Source organism: Somniosus microcephalus, chromosome 6, assembly GCF_052327205.1.
Source record: "Somniosus microcephalus isolate GS21.2 chromosome 6, FLI_Smic_1.0, whole genome shotgun sequence".
NCBI lineage: Eukaryota > Metazoa > Chordata > Chondrichthyes > Squaliformes > Somniosidae > Somniosus > Somniosus microcephalus.
The window spans coordinates 204,236,957-204,262,064 of record NC_140992.1 but is presented as its reverse complement, the minus strand read 5'-3'; the positions used below and the strand labels follow the sequence as shown (position 1 = coordinate 204,262,064).

At 45.9% G+C, this 25,108-nt stretch overlaps 1 protein-coding gene across 3 annotated transcripts in view; it reads right to left on the bottom strand.

Annotated features, from left to right (window-relative positions):
• Nucleotides 1–25,108, bottom strand: part of fhod1 (formin homology 2 domain containing 1) — a 510,535-nt gene that overhangs the window by 473,386 nt on the left and 12,041 nt on the right. For all 3 annotated transcript variants that reach the window (XM_085991267.1, XM_085991268.1, XM_085991269.1), the window contains exon 2: nucleotides 12,650–12,756. In XM_085991267.1, the coding sequence (XP_085847393.1) occupies nucleotides 12,650–12,756 (107 nt within the window). The remainder of the gene's footprint in view (nucleotides 1–12,649; nucleotides 12,757–25,108) is intronic.

Sequence of the window (25,108 nt, the reverse complement as noted above, 5' to 3'; positions counted from 1 at the left end):
ATTCCAACAAGGCTCAACTTTTTATGGGGTGTTTAACAGCAATATTACAATGGAAAAGCTTAAGTTTATGTCTGTTCAACTGATTTCACTGATTGAGGGCTATGAGCAGTTCAACTGTGCAGCCTGTGACGGAGCAGGAAATGACTGGCCGCAACTTCAGGATTTCCACGTTTATCTGCACATGTGCTAAAACCTGAAGTTACAGTCAGTTTCAGAGGGGTAATGACGGCGAACGTTGGCAGTTTTGTCGTCAATACCACTGCAAAATCCGGGCCATTGTTTCAGGTCAGAACTGAAGGAAGTTAGAGTTTTAACAGTTTATAAACTAATATACAGAGCCAGGGAAAAGTGTGTGTGTGTGTGGGGGGGCGGAGAGAAAATGGAAAGGTCTGTGATAAGGTGGAAGGCAGGAGAGAAGGGATGATGGTGCAAGGCAAAAAGGGTTGGTAATGGGACAAGCAAATAAACAAAAGATAGGTCCAGAGGAGGTGTAAAATTCTTGAACTCAATGTTGAGGCTGGAAGGCTGTAAAATGCCCAATTGAAAAATGAGGCGCTGTTCCTCGAGTTGGACAGCAGGTGCTGGTAATGGTTCTGCTGTAACCATTTACTTGGCTAATTACCACCCCTTTTGCCTTGCACCATCATCCCTTTTCTGGTTTCAACAGAGAGTAAAATCTGGTGGGGTGCAAAACCAGCTTTGCACCCGATCCCTTCAGGTTCCCGACGGGTGGGGTTCGGTTAAAATTGCCCCCCCCAAGTATCAAGTCCAGAGACTGAAACTGAACTGATACTTCAGTGTAGTTGAGCACTTTGGCAGTCCCCTTGTGCCAAAAGTCTTTCCTATCACAGGTACTAAATGAGACATTAACTATTTTCCTCTAAAATACACTGGAGAATTAGCTAGAGATTTGATGAAGTGGATGATCGGCATGGTCCAAATGGACAGCTGATCTTTGCCAGTCCTGCACTTCTCTATGTTCCTGAAGGGGCAGCCATTATTAGCAATAATAAATTAATCTGTAAACTCGTATCATTTAATACTTGCCAGCAATCAAAATCATTCCTAAGTCTGTTTGGAGTCTACAAATAACATACTCATTATTCTTCAAAGGACTAATTAGATGATCACCTAGAATCAAGCTTCTGCATCTTGGCGAATCTACAGCTCAGAGAACCTGCCTGAATCTTGCAGATAGCTGGGCTCTGGTCTTCATTTTGCAGTTTAGAAAGGAAAGACAGTTTCCATCAACTCTAGTTATTTCTGAAACACATTTACCTTGTATACCCCTGGTTACTAAAAACAAGAGGTGATACAGATACTTGCCTCATTTAACAGAGAATGAAAGCTCTGCTTTCCTTAGTTAGCACTAAATATCTGGAAGCCATGTCAGCCATCCCCATCTCATCAATTATTCACAAATACACACACTGTACTGGCAGATTCTTAACACTGCTCTTTACAACAGGCACAGGGGCTGAAATTTGTCGGCGCACGGCAATATGGTCACAACTCGTGCCCAAACCGGGAGGCCCAAGATCGGCCCGAAATTGGACCTTGGGCCTCACCTAAATAATGCGGGTCAGCTGCCGGCAGCTGTCTCGCCTCCACTGGCAGCATGCCCGACTGGTGAAATGAATTTCGGGCCATGCGTCCTGCCAGCAGCGGCATTCAGGTAAGTCCCGGGTGGGAAGGAGGGAGGTGATCGCAGGCTGGCCGTGGTCCTCAGGAGGGCTGTGGAGCCAGGAGAGCGTGTCTGCTGCACCTTGGCTCCACAGGAATTTTTTTTTTAATTTTAAGCTAACTTTTCATTATCATCTTCCCGTGACAGCTTATGTGGTGTAAAGATAATTCTGGAAAAACACAGGTATACTGTGGCCTAGAAATTCGGTATAGCCGCATTTGGGGCGCTAGTCCTGGCGATGCGCAAAGTTTAGCGCCACCTAGCGCGATATTGGGTTGCAGCGCCCCTAAAGGTGGGTGATGTCGGTGCTAAATCAGGCGCTGCACGCTACTCTTAAGGCGCTAATCCGGCGGCGCAACCCAATTTCGCCGCGGCGGGGCACAGCGAGGGTGCTGTTAATAATCACTTTCCCTGAGACACACTGGCGCCGGCCAGCTCTTAAAGGGGCAGGTCAATTGGCATCACCAGACACACTCACTGCCTTGTAGGCCTTCAAAGCGGTGGGAGCCTACCTGTGACGCACCAGCCTAGCAAGACATGGAAAGGGTGAGGCAGAGGGCGGAACGCCTCACTGAATGCTTTGGTTGGCGCAGTGGAATCAAGGCCAAGGAAGATGGTCGGAATGTGATTTATGTTTTGGACAGTCTCCCGGGTGTGAGAGGCAGTTATGTGTCAGTGTATTAGTTTTGCTTTCTGTTGCCATAGCTTTCTCATGTTTGAAGGAACCACATTTTGTGTAATGAAACACTTTCTTCATTTACAATGGCCATGCCTGCTATTTACATGCATCTTGCCCTTCACAGGCTTGGGGGTATCAGACTGGTTCCATTCCTGTTCTTGGAATGGCAGCAAGCATTCCGTGAGAGGGGCCTAGAAGCTACTTCTGATCAGCCTCCGACGCGCAACCTGAGAAGAGCCGCTCGCGTAGAAGTTCAGGCCAGCAGGCATCTTCTCAGCCACCGACAGAGATGTCCTGCATCTTATCTGAGGCTGCAGATCTGGCCGAAGCAGCTGGCACAGCTCAGTCATCACCTCCTTTCTAAATCGCAGCCTTCTGACACACTGCTCCTCCGACATGTTCATGTAGGAAAACTGCTGTCGGAAAACCCTGCCAGTGTAAGGTCTGCTGTGGCGACGTCTGCTGGCCCTCCTCCATCTGGCCATTCCCGCCCCCTTCTCCCAGCGTCTATTGCCCTTTCCAGATGATTCAGCAGCAGGACGTTCCCCTCCAATGCAGCCCCCATAATAAGTGCCCACAGGAAGGTTCCCCGTTGTCAAGGCTCACCAACAGCAAGGTGATGGTCAGAAGGCTTAAGATCGTCTGCCTGCGCTGGCTCATGGGCAAATGGCTCTCAGTGTGCAGCTCAGCAACTCTTTGCAGCTCTCGAGGAAGTTGTGCTCCAAAAATAGCTGCCGCTTTTAACACACACCAGTCCCCTTTAAATAACGCTCCTCCAGCCCAAGAGCAACTTGGTAAGGCCCAGGTAAGCTGTCACTATTAGTACCAGGCGCTACGGAGGGGGGCACCACTGAATTTCCGGTCCGGGGTGCCCAAAAGGCGTTGCACACTCAAATGACGTCATAATCAGCCTGCGCCCGTGAGCGGGTTAGCGCCGGCACTAAATGCATGCTCAATATGGGGCGAGGCGCTAGGCGCCCTGCGCCCGCCCGGAAATTGGCTAGCGCCCCACTTCTCGGCCTCTTTAGGCGTTAATCGGTGGCACTAACAACCGAATTTCTCCCCCTGTGACTTTTATAGTAAATGCTGAAATAAATCATTATTTCTGATGCACACATCACTCCTTCAGTTTTGAAAGTCGGAAAGGCCGCAGGAAAATGCAACTCAAGCACTGAAAGTTACTGTTAAACCCTCTCCCCCGACCCCACCGCAACCACCACTCCACCATAGCTCAGTTGGTAAATGAAGAAACTGGTGTTATCCTGAGCCATATGGACCAGGCAAATCCCAGATTCCACAGACACAAAAGCAAAATACTGTGGATGCTGGAAATCTGAAATAAATAAGAAAATGCTGGAAATATTCAGCAGGTCAGGCAGCATCTGTGGAGAGAGAAGCAAAGTTCTGATGAAAGGTCATCGATCTGAAACGTTAACTCTGTTTCTCTCTCCACAAATGCTGCCTGACCTGCTGAGTATTTCCAGCATTTTCTGTTTTTATCCCAGATTTCACATCCAGTCTGGGCTGATCTCAGACAGAGAAGTAGCAAGGAGATTATAATAAGAACTTAAGAATTAGGAGCAGGAGTAGGCCATTCGATCCTTCGAGCCTGCTCCGCCATTCAATAAGATCATGGCTGATCTTCGACACCAGCTCCACCTTCCCGCACTAACCTCATATCCCTTGGTTCCCATAGAGTCCAAAAATTTATCGATCTCTGTCTTGAATATACTCAACGATTGGCAATAATTGGCTATAGTCTTCCTCGATTAGGGAGAACGGGAAAACCCGTCCAAGGTTGCCAGTTCTGGTATCCAGTGACTCCTGCTGGGAAGTACACAAACATGTAGACAGGATGTCATGCCCTCCATGGCCAAACAGCCTACAAACCTTCACTATCAAGGTTCACAGATGAAGATTAGCCACTGGGTTGACGTAGCAGATGTCAAGCCGCACCCTTGGGACCAAGCTGCAATGCGAGTCAGTGGGCAAGATTTTCAACTTGCCACTCAAGTGTGAAACTGCCGTTGCAGGTCGATTGCTCGTCATGTATGCTGACGACACCCAGCTACCTCACCACCACTTTTCTCGACCCCTCCACGGTCTCTAAATTGTCAGACTGCTTGTCCAACATCCAGCTGTGGATGAGCAAACATTTTCTCCAATTAAATATTGGGAAGACCGAAGCCATTGTTTTCAGTGCCCGCCACAAACTCCATTCCCTAGCCACTGACTCCATCCCTCTCTCTAACATCTGTCTGAGGTTGAACCACACTGTTCGCAATCTTGATGTCATATTTGACCCTGAAATGAGCTTCCGACCACATATCCGCAGCATAACTAAGAACACCTATTTCCACCTCTAACATCGCCCATCTCCAGCCTTGCCTCAGCTCATCCACTGCTGAAACCCTCATCCATACCTTTGTTACCTCTAGACTTGACTATTCCAATGCACTCCTGGCTGGCCTCGCACATTCTACCCTACGTAAACTTGAGGTGATCCAAAACTCGGCTGCCCGTGTCCTAACTCGCACCAAGTCCCGTTCACCCATCACCCCTGTGCTTGCTGACCTACATTGGTTCCCGGTTAAGCAATGCCTCGATTTCAAAATTTTCATCCTTGTTTTCAAATCTCTCCATGGCCTTGCACCTACCTATCTCTGTAATCTCCTTCAGCCCCACAATCACCACCCCCCCCCCCCCACCGAGATATTTGCGCTCCTCTAATTCTGACCTCGAGTATCGCTGATTATAATCGTTGAACCATTGGTGGCCGTGCTTCTGTTGCCTAGGCCCTAAGTTCTGGAATTCCCTGCTTAAACCTCTCCACCTCTCTTTCCACCTTTAAGATGCTCCTTAAAACCTACCTCTTTGACCAAGCTTTTGGTCATCTGCCCTAATTTCTCCTTATGTGGTTCGGTGTCAAATTCTTTGGGGGAAAAATTCAGTTGGTTTGCGCCTTCAGTTAGCGACTTAAGAGGGCGCTAATGGGGCGTAAAGCACCTAGCGCCCGGACACGGCGATATTTGCGCCGCTCGCGAAATTAACTAGACATTTTGCGGTGGCGCTAAACACTACCGCCACGATCTCCTGCGCCGGCAGATCGTGACGTCAGTCGAGTGCGCAGCGCCCCTGTAGCGCCCGGGACCAGATATTGAGTGGCGCCCCCTGCCTTACCGCCTGCCGCTAGCAACGACAGGTTGAGGGGAGCGTTTTGCAGTCAGAAAGGGACTGGGGGAGCGCTATTTAAAGGCGACCGCTTCCTGCCTTTTTTTGTTGGTGACATTTTTGCACCACGCATTCTGAGAGAGACTTCTGGAGAGATTCAACGCTGCGTGAAGGGGTTTTGGGTACTGAGCAGCACTTTGCAGGTTCATTTTGATTTGCCCTTCCTTGCTTCGCCAGCGCTCTGAGGTAGTGCCTCGCTGCTCGGCCTTTGCGCCTTAAGACAGGTGTGAAGCGCCTGATTTAGCGCTCCAATCACCTCCAGGGGCGATAAAAGCCAAGTTTGCCATTGGAGGCGATAATTAGTGCCAGGCGCTAAACTTTGCGCACAGCCAATAATGGCGCCCCAAATGGGGCGACACTGAATTTTTTCCCCTTTGTCTTTTAATACTCCTGTGAAGGGCCTTGGGACGTTGTACTATGTTAAAGGTGCTATATAAATACAAGTTGTTGTTGTTGTTGTTATAGGCACCACCTGATTTTCATTTCCATTAACTTCAATGGAAGTTCAAAATCCAGCCTTCAAAAGAGAAGGGGAGGGAAGGAAATGGTCTGGGAAAATAAACTGAGGGTATTGAGCTATGTGATCAATGCTACCCAATTAATTATTTTGCACATTCCACCAATCTACATCCTCTTTTACTATTTATAATGACAGAAGAACAGTTTGGGAGTGTCCTTAGTGCTTAATTTGGGGGTGAGGGAAGCATCAAGGAATAAGAAAAGAAACAATCAAGCCGAAAATAAATGCTGATGTGCAAAACTGCATCAGGTTTAAATAAACCCACATTTTATGTAACTTAGCAACCACTATTTAAATACAAGCAGCTCTAAAGTCTCTTCATCTGGCTTAATTGTGGTCAGGGATTCAATACGTGGCTGGAAGTAGTCCTGACATGCCCACTGTTAATGCCTAAAGTAGCCAGTTTCATTACTTTTAAATTAGACATACAATCTTTGGCATTTAAAGCTATAATTTTAGATATAAAAAGTATTCCCACTGCCATTTGAAAGAAGTTTTACAACACAAATAAAGTCCCCGTCTGTTTTCCTATCAGTGTCGCAGTTTACCCAAGTTACTGGGAAACCTAACTTGGCAATAAATTTTCTTTACAGGCTAGTATTTAGTGGTCTTATTGTTGCAATTGCTCAACTAAATCCATGTGTAAACAGAAATCACTGCTTAAGTACACTGAACTCGGCTACTTTAAATGCAGAGCAAGGATTTTTCCTTTGCATTCCTAAATGTATCGATAGAAACAGTACTCCTGCAGAGCTTGTGTAGATGCCCCGCTGTTTCCTGCAACCCACAAGCCATAGTCTGTGTAATGGGCAGGGCAGGGCAAGTGAGTCAACATAACACAACATGCTATTATCTACACGGCTGCCTTCAAAAGTTTGTCACCATCCTTCGCCTGCTTCACGACGACATGCAAGCCGTGATCCTGACCAATGGTTCCACCACAGACCCAATTCACGTATGAACCAGGGTCAAGCAAGGCTGTGTCATCGCACCAACGCTCTTCTCGATCTTCCTTGCTGCAATGCTCCATCTCACCCTCAGTAAGCTCCCTGCTGGAGTGGAGCTAATTTACAGAACAAGCAGGAAACTGTTCAACCTCAGTCGCCTCCAGTCCAGACCCAAGGTCGTCCCATCCTCTGTCGTCGAATTACAGTATGCAAACGACGCTTGCGTCTGTGCTCACTTGGAGGTCATAGAGTCATAGAGTTATACAGCACAGAAAGGGGCCCTTCGACCCATCGCATCCGCGCCGGCCTTCAATCCCTGTCTAATCTAATCCCATTTTCCAGCATTTGGGCCGTAGCCTTGTATGCTATGGCATTTCAAGTGCTCATCCAAATGCTTCTTGAATGTTGTGAGGATTCCTGCCTCTACCACCCTTTCAGGCAGTGAGTTCCAGATTCCAACCACCCTCTGGGTGAAAAAGTTCTTCCTCAAATCCCCTCTAAGCCTCCTGCCCCTTACCTTGAATCTATGCCCCCTTGTTATTGACCCCTCTGCTAAGGGAAAAAGTTCCTTTCTATCTACCCTATCTATGCCACTCATAATTTTGTACACCTCAAATCAGGTCCCCCCTCAGCCTTCTCTGCTCCAAGGAAAACAACCCCAGCCTGTCCAGTCTTTCTTCATAGCTGAAGCGCTCCAGCCCAGGTAACATCCTGGTGAATCTCCTCTGCACCCTCTCCAAAGCAATCACATCCTTCCTATAGTGTGGCGACCAGAACTGCACACAGTATTCCAGCTGTGGCCTAACCAGCGTTTTGTACAGCTCCATCATAACCTCCCTGCTCTTATATTCTATGCCTCAGCTACTGAAGGCAAGTATCCCATATGCCTTTTTAACCACCTTATCCACCTGTTCTGCTGCTTTCAGGGATCTATGTACATGCACACCAAGGTCCCTCTGATCCTCTGTCTTTCCTAGGGTCCTACCATTCATTGTGTATTCCCTTGCCTTGTTAGTCCCTCCAAAGTGCATCACCTCACACTTTTCAGGGTTAAATTCCATTTGCCACTGTTCCGCCCATCTGACCAACCCATCTATATTGTCCTGCAGACTGAGGCTAGCCTCCTCGCTATTTACCACCCCACCAATTTTCGTGTCATCTGCGAACTTACTGATCATACCTTTTACATTCACATCCAAATCATTAATGTAGACCACAAACAGCAAGGGACCCAACACCGATCCCTGCGGTACCCCACTGGACACAGGCTTCCAGTCACAAAAACAACCTTCGACCATCACCCTCTGCCTTCTGCCACTAAGCCAGTTTTGGATCCAATGTGCCAAGGCACCCTGGATCCCATGGGTTCTTACCTTCTTGATCAGTCTCCTATGCGGGACTTTATCGAAAGCCTTACTGAAATCCATGTATACCACATCCACTGCACTACCATCATCCACACACCTAGTCACCCCCTCGTCAACACCTTCACCGAAGCGTACGAGAGCATGGGTCTTACACTAAACATCCGTAAGACAAAGGTCCTCTACCAACCTGCCCCTGCCACACAGTACTGCCCCCCCGATTATCAAAATCCACGACAAGGCCTTAGACAACGTGAACCACTTTCCATACCTCGGGAACCTACTGTCAACAAGGGCAGACATCGACGACGAAGTCCAACACCGCCTTCAGTGTGCCAGTGCAGCCTTCGGTCGCCTGAGGAAGAGAGTGTTTGAAGACCAGGGCCTCAAACCTGGCACTAAGCTCATGGTCTACAGAGCAGCAGTGATACCCACCCTGCTGTATGCCTCAGAGACATGAACCATGTACAGCAGGCACCTCAAAGTACTGGAGAGGTACCACCAACGCCGACTCCGCAAGATCCTGCAAATCTATTGGCAGGATAGGCGCACCAACATCAGTGTTCTTGCTCAGGCCAATATCCCCAGCATCGAAGCTTTGACCACGCTCGATCAGCTCCGATGGACGGGTCACATTGTCCACATGCTCAATACGAGACTCCCAAAACAAGCGCTCTACTCGGAGCTCTGGCACGGCAAGAGAGCCCCAGGTGGGCAGAGGAAACGCTTCAAGGACACCCTCAAAGCCTCCTTGAAAAAGTGTAACATCCCACCGACACCTGGGAATCCCTGGCCCAAGACCGCACAAAGTGGAGGAGAAGCATCCGGGGAGGCGCCGAACACCTCGAGTCTCTTTGCCGGGTGCAAGCGGAAGCCAAGCGCAAACAGCGGAAGGAGTGCACGTCAACTCAAGCACTCCACCCACCCGCCCCTTCAACCACCATCTGCCCCACCTGTGACAGAGACTGTAGGTCCCGCATTGGACTCATCAGTCACCTGCGAACTCATTTTTAATGTGGAAGCAAGTCATCCTCGGTTCCAAGGGACTGCCTAAGAAGAAGAATCTACACTTACTGCGCGTCGTCAGAGTATCAATTTTACAAGTAGTAGTTGCTGTTAAAGTGTTGAGGCAGTGAAAATGGTGGCGTCGGAGCAAGTTTAAGGGACGACAAATCACTTGACCTAGAAAGGGATATTATGGAATTGTAATGTATTAATGGCGAGGGTGGCTTGGCAATATTGCGTTTCAGATCTCCAATGTGCAGCATCACAGACTAGCAAACATGTTTCCACCCATGTGGTCACTTCCAGGTCCCAACTGTGCTGCTGATCTACTGCTGTTGAGAAGCTGGGGGGAGGGGGGTAACAAAGAAAATCAAAAAGGTTTGCCTCTTTAAGCTGCTTTGCCACAACTTCCAGCAGCCAGCTACAAGTGGGACTGACAGCAAAAAGAGAACAGGTCTCTGGATTTCTCTCCCAGTCAGGATAGATCCGTGCTGTAGGGAGACTATGGGAAGGAAAGTCAGGAAGGTAAAAATAAAATAACCATAAATTTACTCAAATCTGACTAAACCTTACGGGAGAACAGAAGCAAGTTGAAAATACCACAAGTTAACACAAGATTAGAAAAGAAATATTGTAGTGAATCTCTGTTACAGGCAATAGATGAAGATCGACTGAAAAGCTGCATATAGTTTGGCTTGCACACAACAGGTTGGTTACACCATCATTAATCCGAAAGGGGGAACTCTGACCTTCTAACCATTAGGCTGCATCAAAGATTTGCTTACATCACTATTAATATTCTGTCTAACATGTAGATTTGATGATATCCCCACATTTAAGTTTCATCAGCGGACTGCTGAGAAAAGCCACATTCAAGTCGTTCCCATATATTGGAATATTTTGTTACTGCAGCAACTGTAACATAGAATAACCCAGCACGATTTAAAAATACAATTCCATTTGAATGAAAAGCAGAAACCAGAGGCCACTGCAGAAAGTTTGCCAATGGGTGCATTCTCGAGCTCAATTGGTTTCCGACCAAACCTTCACATTCCGCTTCACTTGCACTTTTGTAAATGTCAGCAATCCCAACTGAACCACAGCCCCATTAGCTTCACTTTGTTAGCTTTTATATTGGACAGTGCAATTTATCATTAAAGCTATATCACCATCCCTTCGTTGTTGCTAGGTCAATACCCTGGGCATTCCCTACCAAACATCATTTTGGGAGCACCATCAGTACAAGGACGGCAGCAGTTCAAGAAGGCCCACCGCCACTTTCTCATGGCACATAGGGTTGAGCAATAAGTGCGACCTTGCCAGCACTGCCCTCATCTCAAGAACCAATAAATAAAATTAAAAACTACTGACTTCCACAGCTTTCTACTGTCCAGTTTCAACCCCATAATTTGGGCAAACTGATCACAGGCATCATCCCAATATATTCCACAGATGTTGTATGGAGAGATTTAACTACTTGCACATGTGCAGATCAAACCAATTATACACACTTCAGATTTTACAGCACAAACTACCACATGAAAGTAGCTCTGGCTCTGTAAAGGACAAGCAAAATTGCTGAGTTGGGAGCATCTCTAAAACAATGTGGGGTTGTCATATGGCCAGTATCGTTTCATATATAAAAAAAATACACAACTTATTTTCTGCGGTCGCAAGTGAGAACTTCTCTGCCTTGCTGATACAGGTTATTAATCCCTTATCCGACACCCTTGGGGCCAGATGTGTTTCGGAATTCGGATTTTTTCAGATTTCAGAACGGTAGGGGTATCTGCAGCTCTTTTTGGCATTTTCACAGTGAAATTAAACTCAAAATCACAAAATAACAAAAAATATCAGAGAGCAGCAGACGCACGTGTGACTGGTAGCAGTGCTGAGACACAACTGACGCCTCACACCTGCGTGGGTCAAGCATCGGCCGCGTCGGGTCATGTTTGGCGCCACTCGGGTCATGTCGTGCACACGAGTGACGCTCCACGAAAAAAACTTCGGTTTTCAGAGCTTTTCGAATTTCGGAATTGCGGATAAGGGGTTGTGGACCTGTACTGCAAGACTTTCAGTGTGCCAAGTTCTATGATATTGCAAATGAGGCAAGAGCGTCGTTAGTGCAGTACAGGTAGACTATCCTTTATCCGAACTTCCGAAAACCGAAAACCTCTAAAAACCGAAAGTTTTTTCGTTCAGCATAAGTCGTGTGCACGACATGACCAGAGTGGCGCACGACTTACGCTGAGCAGGGCAGAGGGTCACAGAGTTCCCTCCTGGGTAGGAGATTGCAGGCCGAGCCGGGCAGTGTGAAGGAGGTACCGGGAGAGTGAACCCAACAATACAGCGGCCCGTCCGATAGCTGCAGCGGCCCGTCAGATATTCTTTTCTCCCCCCCCACCCGACCCGAACCGCGGCCCGTCCGATATTCTTTTCTCCCCCCCCCCCGACCCGACCCCCGACCCGTCCGATATTCTTTTCTCCCCCCCCGCACCCGACCCGACCCCCCGACCTGACCCGCGGCCCGTCCGATATTCTTTTCTCCCCCCCCCACCCCCCCCCACCGACCCGACCTGAACCACGGCCCGTCCAATATTCTTTTCTCCCCCCCCCCCCCACCGACCCGACCCCCGACCTGATTTGCAGGCCAGCTTAGTAGGAGTCAGCTGATATCCGGCTTTCCAGAGAAGCAGGAAGGGGAATGAGACATGGAACAGTCGCAAGAGGTAGCCTGAACTTTTAAAATTTATATTAAATACAAATTTCCCAGTCTTATAATAATACCTTCTGAAATCCGAAAAATTCCAAAAACCGAAACTCAGCTGGTCCCAAGGCTTTCGGATAAGGGATAGTGTACCTGTATTACCAGGGAATAGTTAGTCATTACAGGGGAATTCCTCAAACTACATTGAGCTCAATCGCAATGGAGGTAAAATCTGTCACAGGAATATCTTCACCAGTTCATCAGAGGAATTTGAAAGGAGAATATTAATAGATCTGTCAGCGACAACACTAACCAACTTATAAATACTCCAAATAATTATATGGTACAAGAAAAACGGAAAAAATGTTGAACTCTCACTTGATATCGGATTGCCCTTGAGTGATCAAATATCAAACAGATTTGCAGATGTGCTGAGCACTCATTAGTTAAATGTTAGGTCCCATTAGTCTGGCCATTTATTTTCACGTATGACACTAAAAGTGTTTCCTTACCCAACTTCTTCATAGAATCCTTCAAGGTCATCCCGCTGTTCATCCAGTGACAGCTCCAGATCCAAGTAGTTCCCATTTGGAGCGATCTGTAGTGCACAGTCTTCCAACTTGACAGAAATGAGAAATAGAAAAATTAAAACATTTTAATTTTATGGTCAGAAAATCCAATATTACAGAGAAGACTTGTGCAGGGCTACAGTCAAATTAGATTTGGTGAGAGGCTTACAGAGGGGAACTGAGAGGTCTAAACTTCAGCAATACAGAAGTGAACACTTCACTTCATTTCAACCAGACTGTGGTTGCCTGTAGTGTTTGATCTCCTGGACATGTATTACGCACAGTTCCGAATTGAATATTTTCCTGAAAATGTACTGTCCCAGATTATCACAGTATCAAAAAGTTCAGGTCCCAAGAATTTCCTGATCAATTTGCTGTTACATTGTTGCAGTACACAATTTGACGCATGGGATTTCGCAATAGCACGATGAAACAATCCTATGGCTGTTTATGGGAGTGTGAACCCTGTTTTATACGTACAACAGAGTGTTATAACAGAACAAGGTCATGGACTAGTCCCCCATATCAAAGGGACATTAGAAGGTCCAATTCAAAAATAGTTCCTCGTTGGCAGTTCTTAAATGCAACAATATAATGACTGCTACATTTTCTTTCCCTCTCTATAATAAACTTCATAAGTTATCTTCAAATTAATAAAGGTCCAGTGAGAACAAGTTAGACAGTGGAATAATAATGGGAAGTGAGGATAGAGAATTACAATATGGGAATAACCTTTATTCCAACTTCCGTTTTGTCTCACAAAGATAAAGATGACTCTTGACTAGTTCTGGAGTTCTACCTTTGTCCCATCCCAATTAAAATGATTCTCCACATCAGCAGAGCTAGCTCACTTAGAGAAGAAACGGGAAATGGAAATATTGCTTGGAAACCTACCCAAGCCTCTCACTGCCCAGCAGGAAGTAGCAGTTAGGTAATGCCTGGCTTGGGTTTTTAAAATAAGTAGATCACAGGAGGAAGGGAAGACTAAAGGGGGTCCTGGAGCATTAAGAGAGAAGGAAATAGTGGGATGAGTCTGTATTTTAACACAGTAAGGATGAAGAGTGGGGGATGAGAGGAACATGAAAAGAAAGTTTAGAGAAGCACTGACAGCAGTAGAGATAAAATGGAGATGACAAGAAAGTAGCAGCAAGAGAAAACTTGGAGAATAGTAAGGAAAAGCCGATTGTGATCTTGCATCTCGCTTCACCCTCCCATACATGCCAACTCCCAATAGTTAGTAGTCTGTGTCTGCTTGTCTGTGTTTGCTCAGTGCTGCTCTTGGCTCTGTCCCTGGTTCCCAACAAGACTGCTGCTGCTCTGGGATATGGAACTCTGCTGTCTGCTATGGGTGGGACGCTCAGGAACTTCCCGTCCAGCAGAAATCCACCAGCGGAGTAGCAACAACAACTTGTATTTTATAGCGCCTTTAACATAGTAAATCATCCCAAGGCGCCGCACAGGAGAATTATAAGACAAAAAATTTGACACCGAACCACTTAAGGATAAATTAGGGCAGGTGACCAAAAGCTTGGTCAAAGAGGTAGGTGTTAAGGAGTATCTTAAAGGAGGAAACAGAGGTAACGAGGCCAAGAGTTTTAGGTAGGGAATTCCAGAGCTTAGGGCCGAGGCAACAGAAGGCATGGCCACAAATGGTTGAGCGATTATAATCAGGGGTGTTCAAGAGGGCAGAATTAGAAGAGCGCAGATATCTCGGAGGGGTTGTGGGGCTGGAGGAGATTACAGAGATAGGGAGGGGCGAGGCCATGGGAGGGATTTGAAAACAAGGATGATAATTTTGAAATCGAGGCACTGCTTAACCGGGTGCCAATGTAGGTCAGCGAGCACAGGGGTGATGGGCGAATGGGGCTTGGTGCGAGTTAGGACACAGGCAGCCGAGTTTTGGATGACCTCAAGTTTACGTAGCAGCATCTGGGAAGAGCCGGGATCAGCGCTGATGCAGGAGGGGAGCAGGGTGCCAGTGTGAGCTGGTGGGAGGGAAAGAAACAGAGAGGAAAGAGGATGCTAGTGTGAGTTGATGGGTAAAGGAGATGAGTGCCAGCTAAATTAATGGGGTGGGGGAGGCCGGGGAACAGGGAAGAAAGTGTTGTGAGCTGAAGGGAGAAGAGTGCCAGCATGACCTACAAGATCCTGAAAGCTTGTTGAGAAATGGGTAGTTTAATGGTCTTCTGAATAAAACATTATCCCTTTCACTGTAACAAAGTGCCAGTATTATCAGCCTATTCTATCCCTCCCTTTTTAAAAAGAGAAAATAGATGTCCACTCCTTTTAGCTTGGTGCAGCTCGAATGCATTTAGTCCTGTTTATTTTTGTTTGCTCTACCACATGACAGCAACAGCAACCATTCAGTACAGCCGTTATGGAAACAAAGGTCACTAAAGGGCAAGCAAGTTGTTTTAATCATGTCAGACAGGTATGTTAAGATTCTGAAATCATTGGGATCAGAAGCTCCAGTATTGATTCTGGCAACTGAACAAGATACAGCTGTACAGAGTCAAATGTCACCATTTTTTTTAATTACTCAAACTGTGATTAACTGCATTCTGCACCACTTCCATTGTAATGTGCAATCCCCTTCCTGAATGTACTGGTGTGGTGATAAGTCAATAGATCTGCATCCACCATATTGATCAGTTCTTGAACTGCACTGTAAGCTATCCACAGCAACAGGAGTAGGCCGTTCAGCCCATCGAGCCTGTTCCGCCATTCAATTAGATCATGGCTGATCTGTACCTCAAATCCATTTACCCACCTTTGATCCAAAACACTTGATACCCTTACCTAACAAAAAGTTAGCAATCTCAGTCTTTAAAATTCCAATTGACCCAGCATCCACAGCCCTTTGGGAGAAAGAATTCCAGATTTCTACTACCCTTTGTGTGAAAAAGTGCTCCCTGATTTCACTCCTGAATGGCCCAGCTCTGATTTTAAGATTGTGGCCCCTTATTCTGGATTCCCCCACCAGAGAAAATAGGTTTTCTGTAGCTACCCTATCAAATCCCTTTATTATTTTGAACACCTTAATTAGATCACCTTTCAACCTTCTAAACTCAAGGGAATACAAGCCAAGTTTATGCAACCTGTCTTCATAATCTAACCATTTAATCCCCAGTATCATTCTGGTCATCTGCGCTACTCCCTCTCCAAAGCCAAGTACATCCTTCCTAAGGTGTGGTGCCCAGAACTGAACACAGTGCTCCAGATGGGGTCTGACCAAGGCTCTGCACAGTTGAAGCATCACTTCCTCCCCTTTGTATTCCAGCCCCCTGAGATAAAGGCCAACATTCCATTAGCCATTTTGATTACTTTTTGTATCCGTCTGCGAACTTTCACTGATTTGTGTACCTGGACACGCAAATCTCTTTGCTCCTCCACAATTTCTAATCTCTCACCATTCAGAAAATATTCCAAATTGTCTTTCTTGGATCCAAAGTGGATGACCTCACACTTCCCTTCAGTGAACTCCATCTGCCACAGTTTTGCCCACCCTCTATGTCCCTTTATAACTTCCTGCCTGCTCCCATCTACACAACTCACTGTCCTTCCTAATTAGTGTAATTTACAAACATGGATATACAACTCTCTTCCTTCATCCAAGTCATTGATATACAGGTACACTATCCCTTATCTGAAAGCCTTGGGACCAGCTGAGTTTCGGTTTTCGGAATTTTTCGGATTTCAGAAGGTATTATTATAAGACTGGGAAATTTGTATTTAATATAAATTTTAAAAGTTCAGGCTACCTCTTGCGACTGTTCCGTGTCTCATTCCCCTTCCTGCTTCACTGGAAAGCCGGATATCGGCTGACTCCTACTAAGCTGGCCCGCAAATCAGGTCGGGGGTCGGGTGAGGGAGGGGGGGGGGGGGGGGGGGGAGAAAAGAATATCGGACGGGCCGCGGTTGGGGGGAGAAAAGAATATCGGACGGGCCGCGGTTCGGGTCGGGTCAGGGAGAAAAGAATATCGGACGGGCCGCGGTTCGGGTCGGGGGTCGGGTCGGGAGAAAAGAATATCGGACGGGTCGGGTCGGGAGAAAAGAATATCGGACAGGCCACTGTATTGTTGGGTTCACTCTCCCGGTACCTCCTTCACACTGCCCGGCTCGGCCTGCAATCTCCTACCCAGGAGGGAACTCTGTGACCCTCTGCCCTGCTCAGCGTAAGTCGTGCGCCACTCTGGTCATGTCGTGTGCACGACTTACGCTGAACGAAAAAACTTTCGGTTTTTAGAGGTTTTCGGAAGTTCGGATAAAGGATAGTCCACCTGTATATGATGAAAAGTTCCCACAGGTCCCAGGCTGCGGCCTCCTGCCGTCAAATTCCCACCCACCGGCCTGGCCGGGTATAAGGCGGGACTCTGGGAACTTTTATTTAAATGAGGCCCTGCCGTTAAGATTGACTGGACCTCCACATCCCCGAACTCTCTGGGTACGCCGCCCACTACCAGGATCACGCACACCCTTTCCACCACCTCCCCCCTCCCCTGAAAAATCAAGGCCAGTGTGTCTAACAAATGGGCTTTTTGTCAAAAACTCTCCTTTCCTCCCTCTTGCTGATTTTGTCATGACCTTGGCTCCCTTTATCTATATTTCATATGATGCAGCTTCTCATGCTTTCTCCCTATTGTTCCATGTTGAGACTTCATCACACTTCTGTAAAAGCTTTTATAGATATGTGAAGAGAAAAATATTGGTGAAGTCAAGCGTAGGTCCCCTCCAGTCAGAATCAGGGGAATTTATAATGGGGAACAAAGAAATGGCTGACCAATTAAATACATACTTTGGTTCTGTCTTCACAAAGGAGGACACAAATAACCTCCCAGAGATGTCAGGGTACATAGGGTCTAATGAGAGGGAGGAACTGAAAGAATTCAGTATTTGTAGGGAAATGGTGTTCGGGAAATTGATGGGATTGAAGGCCGATAAATCCCCAGGGCCTGATAATCTACATCCTAGGGTACTTTACGAAGTGGCCCTAGAAATAGTAGATGCATTGCAGGTCATCTTCCAAAATTCGATAAGACTCTGGAACAGTTCCCATGGATTGAAGGGGAACAGTTCCCATGGATTGGAGGGTAGCTAATGTTACCCCACTATTCAAAAAAGGTGGTAGAGAGAAAACGGGGAATTATAGACCGGTAAGCCTGACATCGGTAGTGGGAAAAATGCTAAAAGATGCATTCGCAGAGCACTTGGAAAACAGTGACAGGATCGGACAAAGTCAACATGGATTTACAAAAGGTAAATCATGTTGACTAATCTACTGGAATTTTTTGAGGATGTAACTGGTAGAATAGATATGGGAGAACCAGTGGATGTGGTGTATTTGGACTTTCAGAAGGCTTTCGATAAGGTCCCGCATAAGAGATTAGCGTGTAAAGTTAAGGCACATGGGATTGGGGGCAAGGTACTGACTTGGATAAAGAACTGGTTGGCAGACAGGAAGCAAAGAGTTGGAATAAACGGCTCTTTTTCCGAGTGGCAGGCAGTGACTAGTGGGGTACCGCAGGGATCGGTCCTTGGACCCCAGCTATTCACAATATATATATAAATGATTTAGACGAGGGAACTACATGTAATATCTCCAAGTTTGCAGACAACACAAAGCTGGGTGCGCGTGTGTGCTGTGAGGAGGATGCCGAGAAACTCCAGTATGACTTGGACAGGTTGGGTGATTGGGCAGAAGCATGGCAGATGCAGTATAATGTGGATAAATGTGAGGTTATCCACTTTGGTGGCAAAAACAGGAAGACAGATTATCTGAACAGCAATAGATTGGGAGAAGGAGAAGTGCAACGAGACCTGGGTGTTCTTGTGCACCAGTCGCTGAAGGTAAGCATGCAGGTGCAGCAATAGGCTTAAGGCGGCAAATGGCATGTTGGCCTTCGTAGCGAGAGGGTTCGAGTACAAGAACAAGGATGTCTTGCTGCAGTTGTACAGGGCCTTGGTGAGACCACACCTTGAGTATTGTGTGCAGTTTTGGTCGCCTTATCTGAGGAAGGATGTTCTTGCCATGGAGGGAGTGCAGCAAAGATTCACCAGACTGATACCTGGGATGGCAGGAATGACGTATGAGGAGAGATTGGGTCGACTGGGTTTATACTCGTTGGAGTTTAGAAGGACTGGACAGACTGGATGCAGGAAGGATGTTCCCGATGGCCAGGGAGTCCAAAACCAGGGGTCACAGTCTAAGGATAAGGGGTAAGCCATTTAGAACAAAGATGAGGAGGAATTTCTTCACCCAGAGAGTGGTGAACCTGTGGAATTCTCTACTACAGAAGGCAGTGGAGGCCAATTCATTAAATATATTCAAGAAGGAGTTGGATATATTTCTTAAGGCTAAAGGGATCAAGGGATATGGGGAGAAGGCAGGGACAGGGTACTGAATTTGGATGATCAGCCATGATCTCGTTGAATGGCGGAGCAGGCTCGAGGGGCCGAATGGCCTACTCCTGCTCCTATCTTCTATGTTTCTATGTTTCATACCACTAATAAGCCTGTAATTGATGTGCCTTTCCATTGATCTGTTAAATAATCTTCTTAATCCTACTTTCACTTCCAATTGTGTTTGCTTGAGTCTTTTAGTCCATCAGCTATGCCGTCCTTTCTCACTCCCCGCCGCCACTACCCCCACCCACCCCCATCCATTCAGATGTGCGATGATCCCAAATTCATCTCTTCAAAGTAGTGGCCTAAAAAAGAAAAACTTGCATTTATACAGCGCCTTTCACCAGCTTCGCATTGAAACAAGACCTTTGATGTCAGCTGTGGCTCAGTTGGCAACATTCTCACCTCTGAGTCAGAAGGTTGTGGGTTCGAGTCCCACAACAGAGACTTGAGCACAACAATCTACGCTGACGTTCCAGTGCAGTGCTGAGAGAGTGCTGCACTGTTGAAGATGCTGTCTTTCGGATGAGACGTTAAACCGAGGCCCTGGCTGCCCTCTCAGGTGGAGGTAAAAGATCCCATGCCACTATTTTGAAGAAGAGCATGGGAGTTATCCCCGGCGTCCTGACCAATATTTATCCCTCAATCAACATCACTAAAACAGATTACTTGGTCATTATCACATTGCTCTTTGTGGGAGCTTGCTGCGCGCAAATTGGCTGCCGCGTTTCCTACATTACAACAGTTACTACACTTCTAAAATACTTCATTAGCTGTAAAGTGCTTTGGGACATCCTGAGGTCATGAATGATGCTATATTATTGCAAGTTCTTTCTTTTCTCTTCACTGCTGAAGGTGCGGAGTCTCTCACTGAGGTACAGTTTCATGGGCAACACTCATCCTCCAGTAATCGGCCAAGTGGCCATAAGTCATGTACCAACCAGCAGGTCATCACAGAAGATATCACAGCCAAGCCCTGTCCTGTGATCACCCAGTGTCCACATATGTGCATTTCCAGTAGAGGTTTGTTGAATTGCACTCAGGAGCACAGACCCTGACCAATTGTTTCATAATCCATGCGATCAATAGGCAACTCTATCACTGTAGTTCTGTCCCGACTCAGATCAGCTAACTGGGCACAGATCAATGATTGAACCAGGGCCTTCCTGGCCTGCAAGGCTCAGAGATAGAAATTACTTGTGATCCACACCTCTCCTACTAACCAGTTTAGAATCCCACTGGAAGGGTTCAGAAAGGACACCTCTGCATCCTTCTCATCAGAAAGACAATGCTGTACAGCAATGGGATTTTTAATTTCACAGGGAAAATAAAAACTACATTCTGTAAACCAAGCAATTTTATCAGATCCTTTCACCTAAATCATGCAGGCATGTGTGCCAAGACATGATCGAGTTACAAAATAAAATCTTATTACGTATCTGAAGTCTGTCTTAATTTCTCTTAGCGATCTATATTGTTAAGTTTTACCCATCTGCAAATATGCCACAATGTATAATAGAGATGATTTAAACAGCCCTGTGTGCTGTTTTATTAGAGGTTTGCATACAAGTCAAAAATTGCAGTAAGTCAGCTGTTTCTATCATAGAAACTAATAATACAGGACATTTAGGTTTGGGCAATAAATGCAGCATCACCCCCATCGCAAGTATAAAAAAATGGAATCATTAAAATCTAAAAACAAAAATATTGTGCTGATTTATATAAACTTTCATATCTGTTACAACACAAATATTAAATGCACTTCTGTGTATCATACAAATATTGCAGCAAGTTGCATAATGCACAGAAATGTATTTAATGTGTTTGGACATTTACTGCTCTGGGCAAACAGCAGCTCCAAATAGAAGATGTTACAATACATGCCATTGGTCTGGTGAAACAATGGGTTTCCCAGTTGGTCTATCAATATAGTATTTTGGTGAATGCTTTTTAAAAAAAAATCATTTCTCTTTTTCTTTTTAAGCTTCCTTCTGGTAGTTTGCACTTTACAGTCAAAGGGAAGGGTGTGTGGTCTATCAGGTCTTTGGTGAAGCAGGTAAGAGATGTGTTGCTACAGAACAGGAAGGTCCTAGGTTCTGTTTCCCAGTCTATGCCGAGTTGACTAATCTAATTTGAGTGGCAGTTAAAAGTGATACAATTGTCATCAACTCCCTTGGGTTGGGGAAGTGAAGAGTCAGGCCAGGATTGTCATTCCCGATTGTTACCCTGCAACCTTAACTGGAGATGTGCCTATATGGAAGTCCAGTAAAGACAGCACTGGCCTCTGCTGCGATGCACCCACCTATTGAAAAGTCTGCCAACCCTCCCACATGTAAAACATGAATAACAGGGAATCCACTGCTTCAGGTTGAGATGGGGAGGGAAGAAAAGAGTCAAGAAATAAAGCAGAGTGCCAGGATGTGACTTGTCTCGTCTCTCCTAGGAGACTGCACAAGTTGAACTTTGCCTCTGGGCATATGACATTTTGGAATATCATATAATGGTTCACATTACCTGCTTGTGCTTTTGTTATACAGTGCATGGCTGAATGGAAAGAATACACAGATATCAAGTCCAACATTCTGCACATTTAAAATGCTCACAGATTCCAACCCATTATCTTTTCACCCTGCGAAAGTCAAATAAACTTATACAAAACAGAAGTGATCCTATTTCTACTTAATACATCATATAAGTTAGACCTTGTAAAAATTAGTTCACGTTAGATTTGGCGTGTGAAATGACTGCAATTTGTACCCTGAATAACACACACTTATGACATTACCTTACATGTTGGCCTGAAATCAACTTTCAGCTTTGACCTATGACGACAATTTGATTGAGTTTAATAATTAAATATTACCGCGAATAACTAGAATAATGTACAATGGATAAATGTTCTACAAGGTAGGGGTTTACTATGTAATAAAGACTTTTACTGGCCCAGTAAACAACTAAATGGAGTGATGTAAAGGGTACAGCTTTTCTATAACCATTAACATTTTACTGTCCATTCAGGCTATACTGCTTTGAACATATACTCTTAACAGCTTAATGGCAACTAATACCATAGTTAAGTTGCTTTTACACCAAGGTACACCCGTTCTGGAATCACTGGCTTGCAACACATGGGTTTCATGCAGCCAGATGATAAACCCACAGGGATTTGCCAAGGCTATGTCTCTTAAAACGTCCCTGAAACCAATACATTTCAGGTCAACATCAAACACAGCAATTGACCTACCATAGCTAATGCAGAGCTATCATTACTGAATGAGGTTAGATCCCTTGTGAAAGGAGAAGGGGAATGTGTGTGTATGTGGAGTGGGGGGGGGGGGGGGGAAATGTATGGAAAGAAGTCCATATTAAATAATTACCCTGTAGGTTGAGTGCTGCACTGTTAAAGTTATTTCTAGAAATTATAACAGTTTACTGCTAAAGGCAATGTTTAATGAGTTGGCATTCTATAAAGTTCAGAGGTCACGAGAGAGAGACTGAAAGACTGACTAACTGAGACTGGATACTCTTCATTTTTTGTAATTTTCTGGCATATCATACACATACTGCTCCTGCCAAGAGTCTGGAGTCATTACCTCTGTTACTCAGTTGATCAGGTCAGTCGACAGTGGGATTCAATCTCCAATCTCTTGGTTGAGACCCCAGTTACTATAGTAACCAGTCTGGCTGGATATTGTCCTTATTGGAATTTCAGCAAATAGCAGAGATAATGAAAATTAGAAAGAGGAACTAAACTGACACACGTGCGAGTGACAGAGAAATGAGCTTAAAACCCCAAATTGCAGTAAAGCAGTGTTAACTGCAAAACCCAGAACCTTAACTAGTAAATTGCACCATTTGTGGCACAGATGCCAGTTTTTGTGAGCATTACTGTGCAATTTTCATTTCTAAACTCACAATTCCTGCACAGTTTAAAATCAACACAGGTGTTAACACAAGCTGGTCCCATCAAATGGCCACACCAGCATCGCTGTACGAGGTGCAGGTGCACAAAGCTGTGCTACAGGTCAGTTTTACAAAAGAATGTGACATAAACAACATGTAAGACTACAAGTGAAGTCATCTACTTTGATCCTTTTCCCTGCCTTAAGCAAATTAATTAAGATGTATCAAAAGGAGATTCAACCACAGTTCTGAGATACTGTATGTGCGCAACTCCATACTCACTGTCATAAGGAAACACTAAATTAAATTCTTTGGGATCATAAAATAAAACAGTATAGCTAGGGATTCAGACACAATTTCAAAGTTTCCTCTAAGTTTTTAAGCCCTCATCGGGACTTAAGAAAATGACTCCAGTGCTACCTCACAATCTAACAGTGCACAAAATGTGTCATTGGATGTTGATTCTGAAGCAGGGAAAACTTTGAGAGACATGGGGGAGGGGAGTAAGAAAAACGTTCTCAATCACCCAGCACCTCTTTCTGTGAAAAACTGTTTCCTCATGATTCTACACAGAATCGTTTCACGAAGATTCCAAGCTACTTCAACATTGGGATTTAACCACAAGCTGCCCTCCCCACACAGCTACATATTAATGTGTAAAATCTGTCCATAGAATGAGGCGAGTCCATTGATACACTAAACAGATGAATGGACTTATTTTCAAGCATTTCAAAAACAAACAGTAGGAACACACAGCAAAATTGATAAATCTCCTTTTTTGCACTATTATGCATGTGTCATTTTGTAGCTGTGATCAGTTTTGGGAAGTTTGAGGAAAAAAAGTTTTCACCTTCAAGGCTGCCCACACCAAGCGTTAATCCCATCAAGACAACAGGCTGGAATATTGGTCCTTGGGCTCCTCTGATGCAGCTTTATAAAACAGCCAACATCACACAGATTCACTGATCATTCCTCGCACTGCTGTCTGTGCAATCTTCCTGTATGGAAAATACCTGCTGCATTTAACTATAAAACAGCCACTGCACTTCAAAGTAACTCGGTGTGCGTGAACCTCAGACATTTGAGAAGTAACAACAGAAAACACTGGAAAAACTCAGCAGGCCAGGCAACATCCGTGGAGAGAGAAACAGAGTTAACGTTTCAGGTCGAAGACCCTTCGTCAGAACTGAGAAAAAAGCAGGAAATGAAACAGATTAAAAAGCAAGTTTGGGGGACTGAGAAATGGGGGCGGGGATGAAAGAACAAAAGGGAAGGTCTGAGAGAGGTGAAGAGACATTAAGAGATATTCAAGGCGAGACGAGATGGTAATAGGACAGGTAAAGAAACAAAGGATGGCTCTAGATGAAGTGTGAATTGTGCTGGCAGAATGAAAGACAGCTGCCATGTGGGAGAGAGAAAAGGAAAAGGCACAAACCAAAAGTGTGGATAAAAAATATATAAAAATGATAGGGGCCGAGGTTATGATCTGAAATTTTTGAACTCGATATTGAGTCCAAAGGGCTGTAAAGTGCCTAATCGGAAGATGAGGTGCTGTTCCTCGAGCTTACGCTGAGCTTCCGTGGAACAATGCAAGAGGCCGCGGACGGTGAGGTCTGAATGGGAATGGAGCGGTGAATTGAAATGACAGGCAACCGGAAGCTCGGGGTCACCCTTACGGACTGGACGGAGGTGTTCCGCAAAGCGGTCACCCAATCTGCGTTTGGTCTCCCCAATGTAGAGGAGGCCACATCGTGAGCAGCGAATACAGTATACTAGATTGCGAGAAGTACAAGTAAATCACTGTTTCACCTGGGAGGGGTGTTTGGGGCCTTGGACAGTGGGAAGGGAGGAGGTATAAGGGCAGGTGTTGCATCTCCTGCGCTTGCACGGGAAGGTGCCGGGCGAAGGGGAAGGGGTGCTGGAGGCGATAGAGGAGTGGACTAGGGTGTCTCGGAGGGAGCGGTCCCTACGGAATGCTGGGAGGGGAGGGGAAGATGCGTTTGGTGGTGGGATCACGTTGGAGGTGGCGGAAATGGCGGAGGATGATCCGTTGAATGTGGAGGCTGGTGGGGTGAAAGGTGAGGACAAGGGGAACTC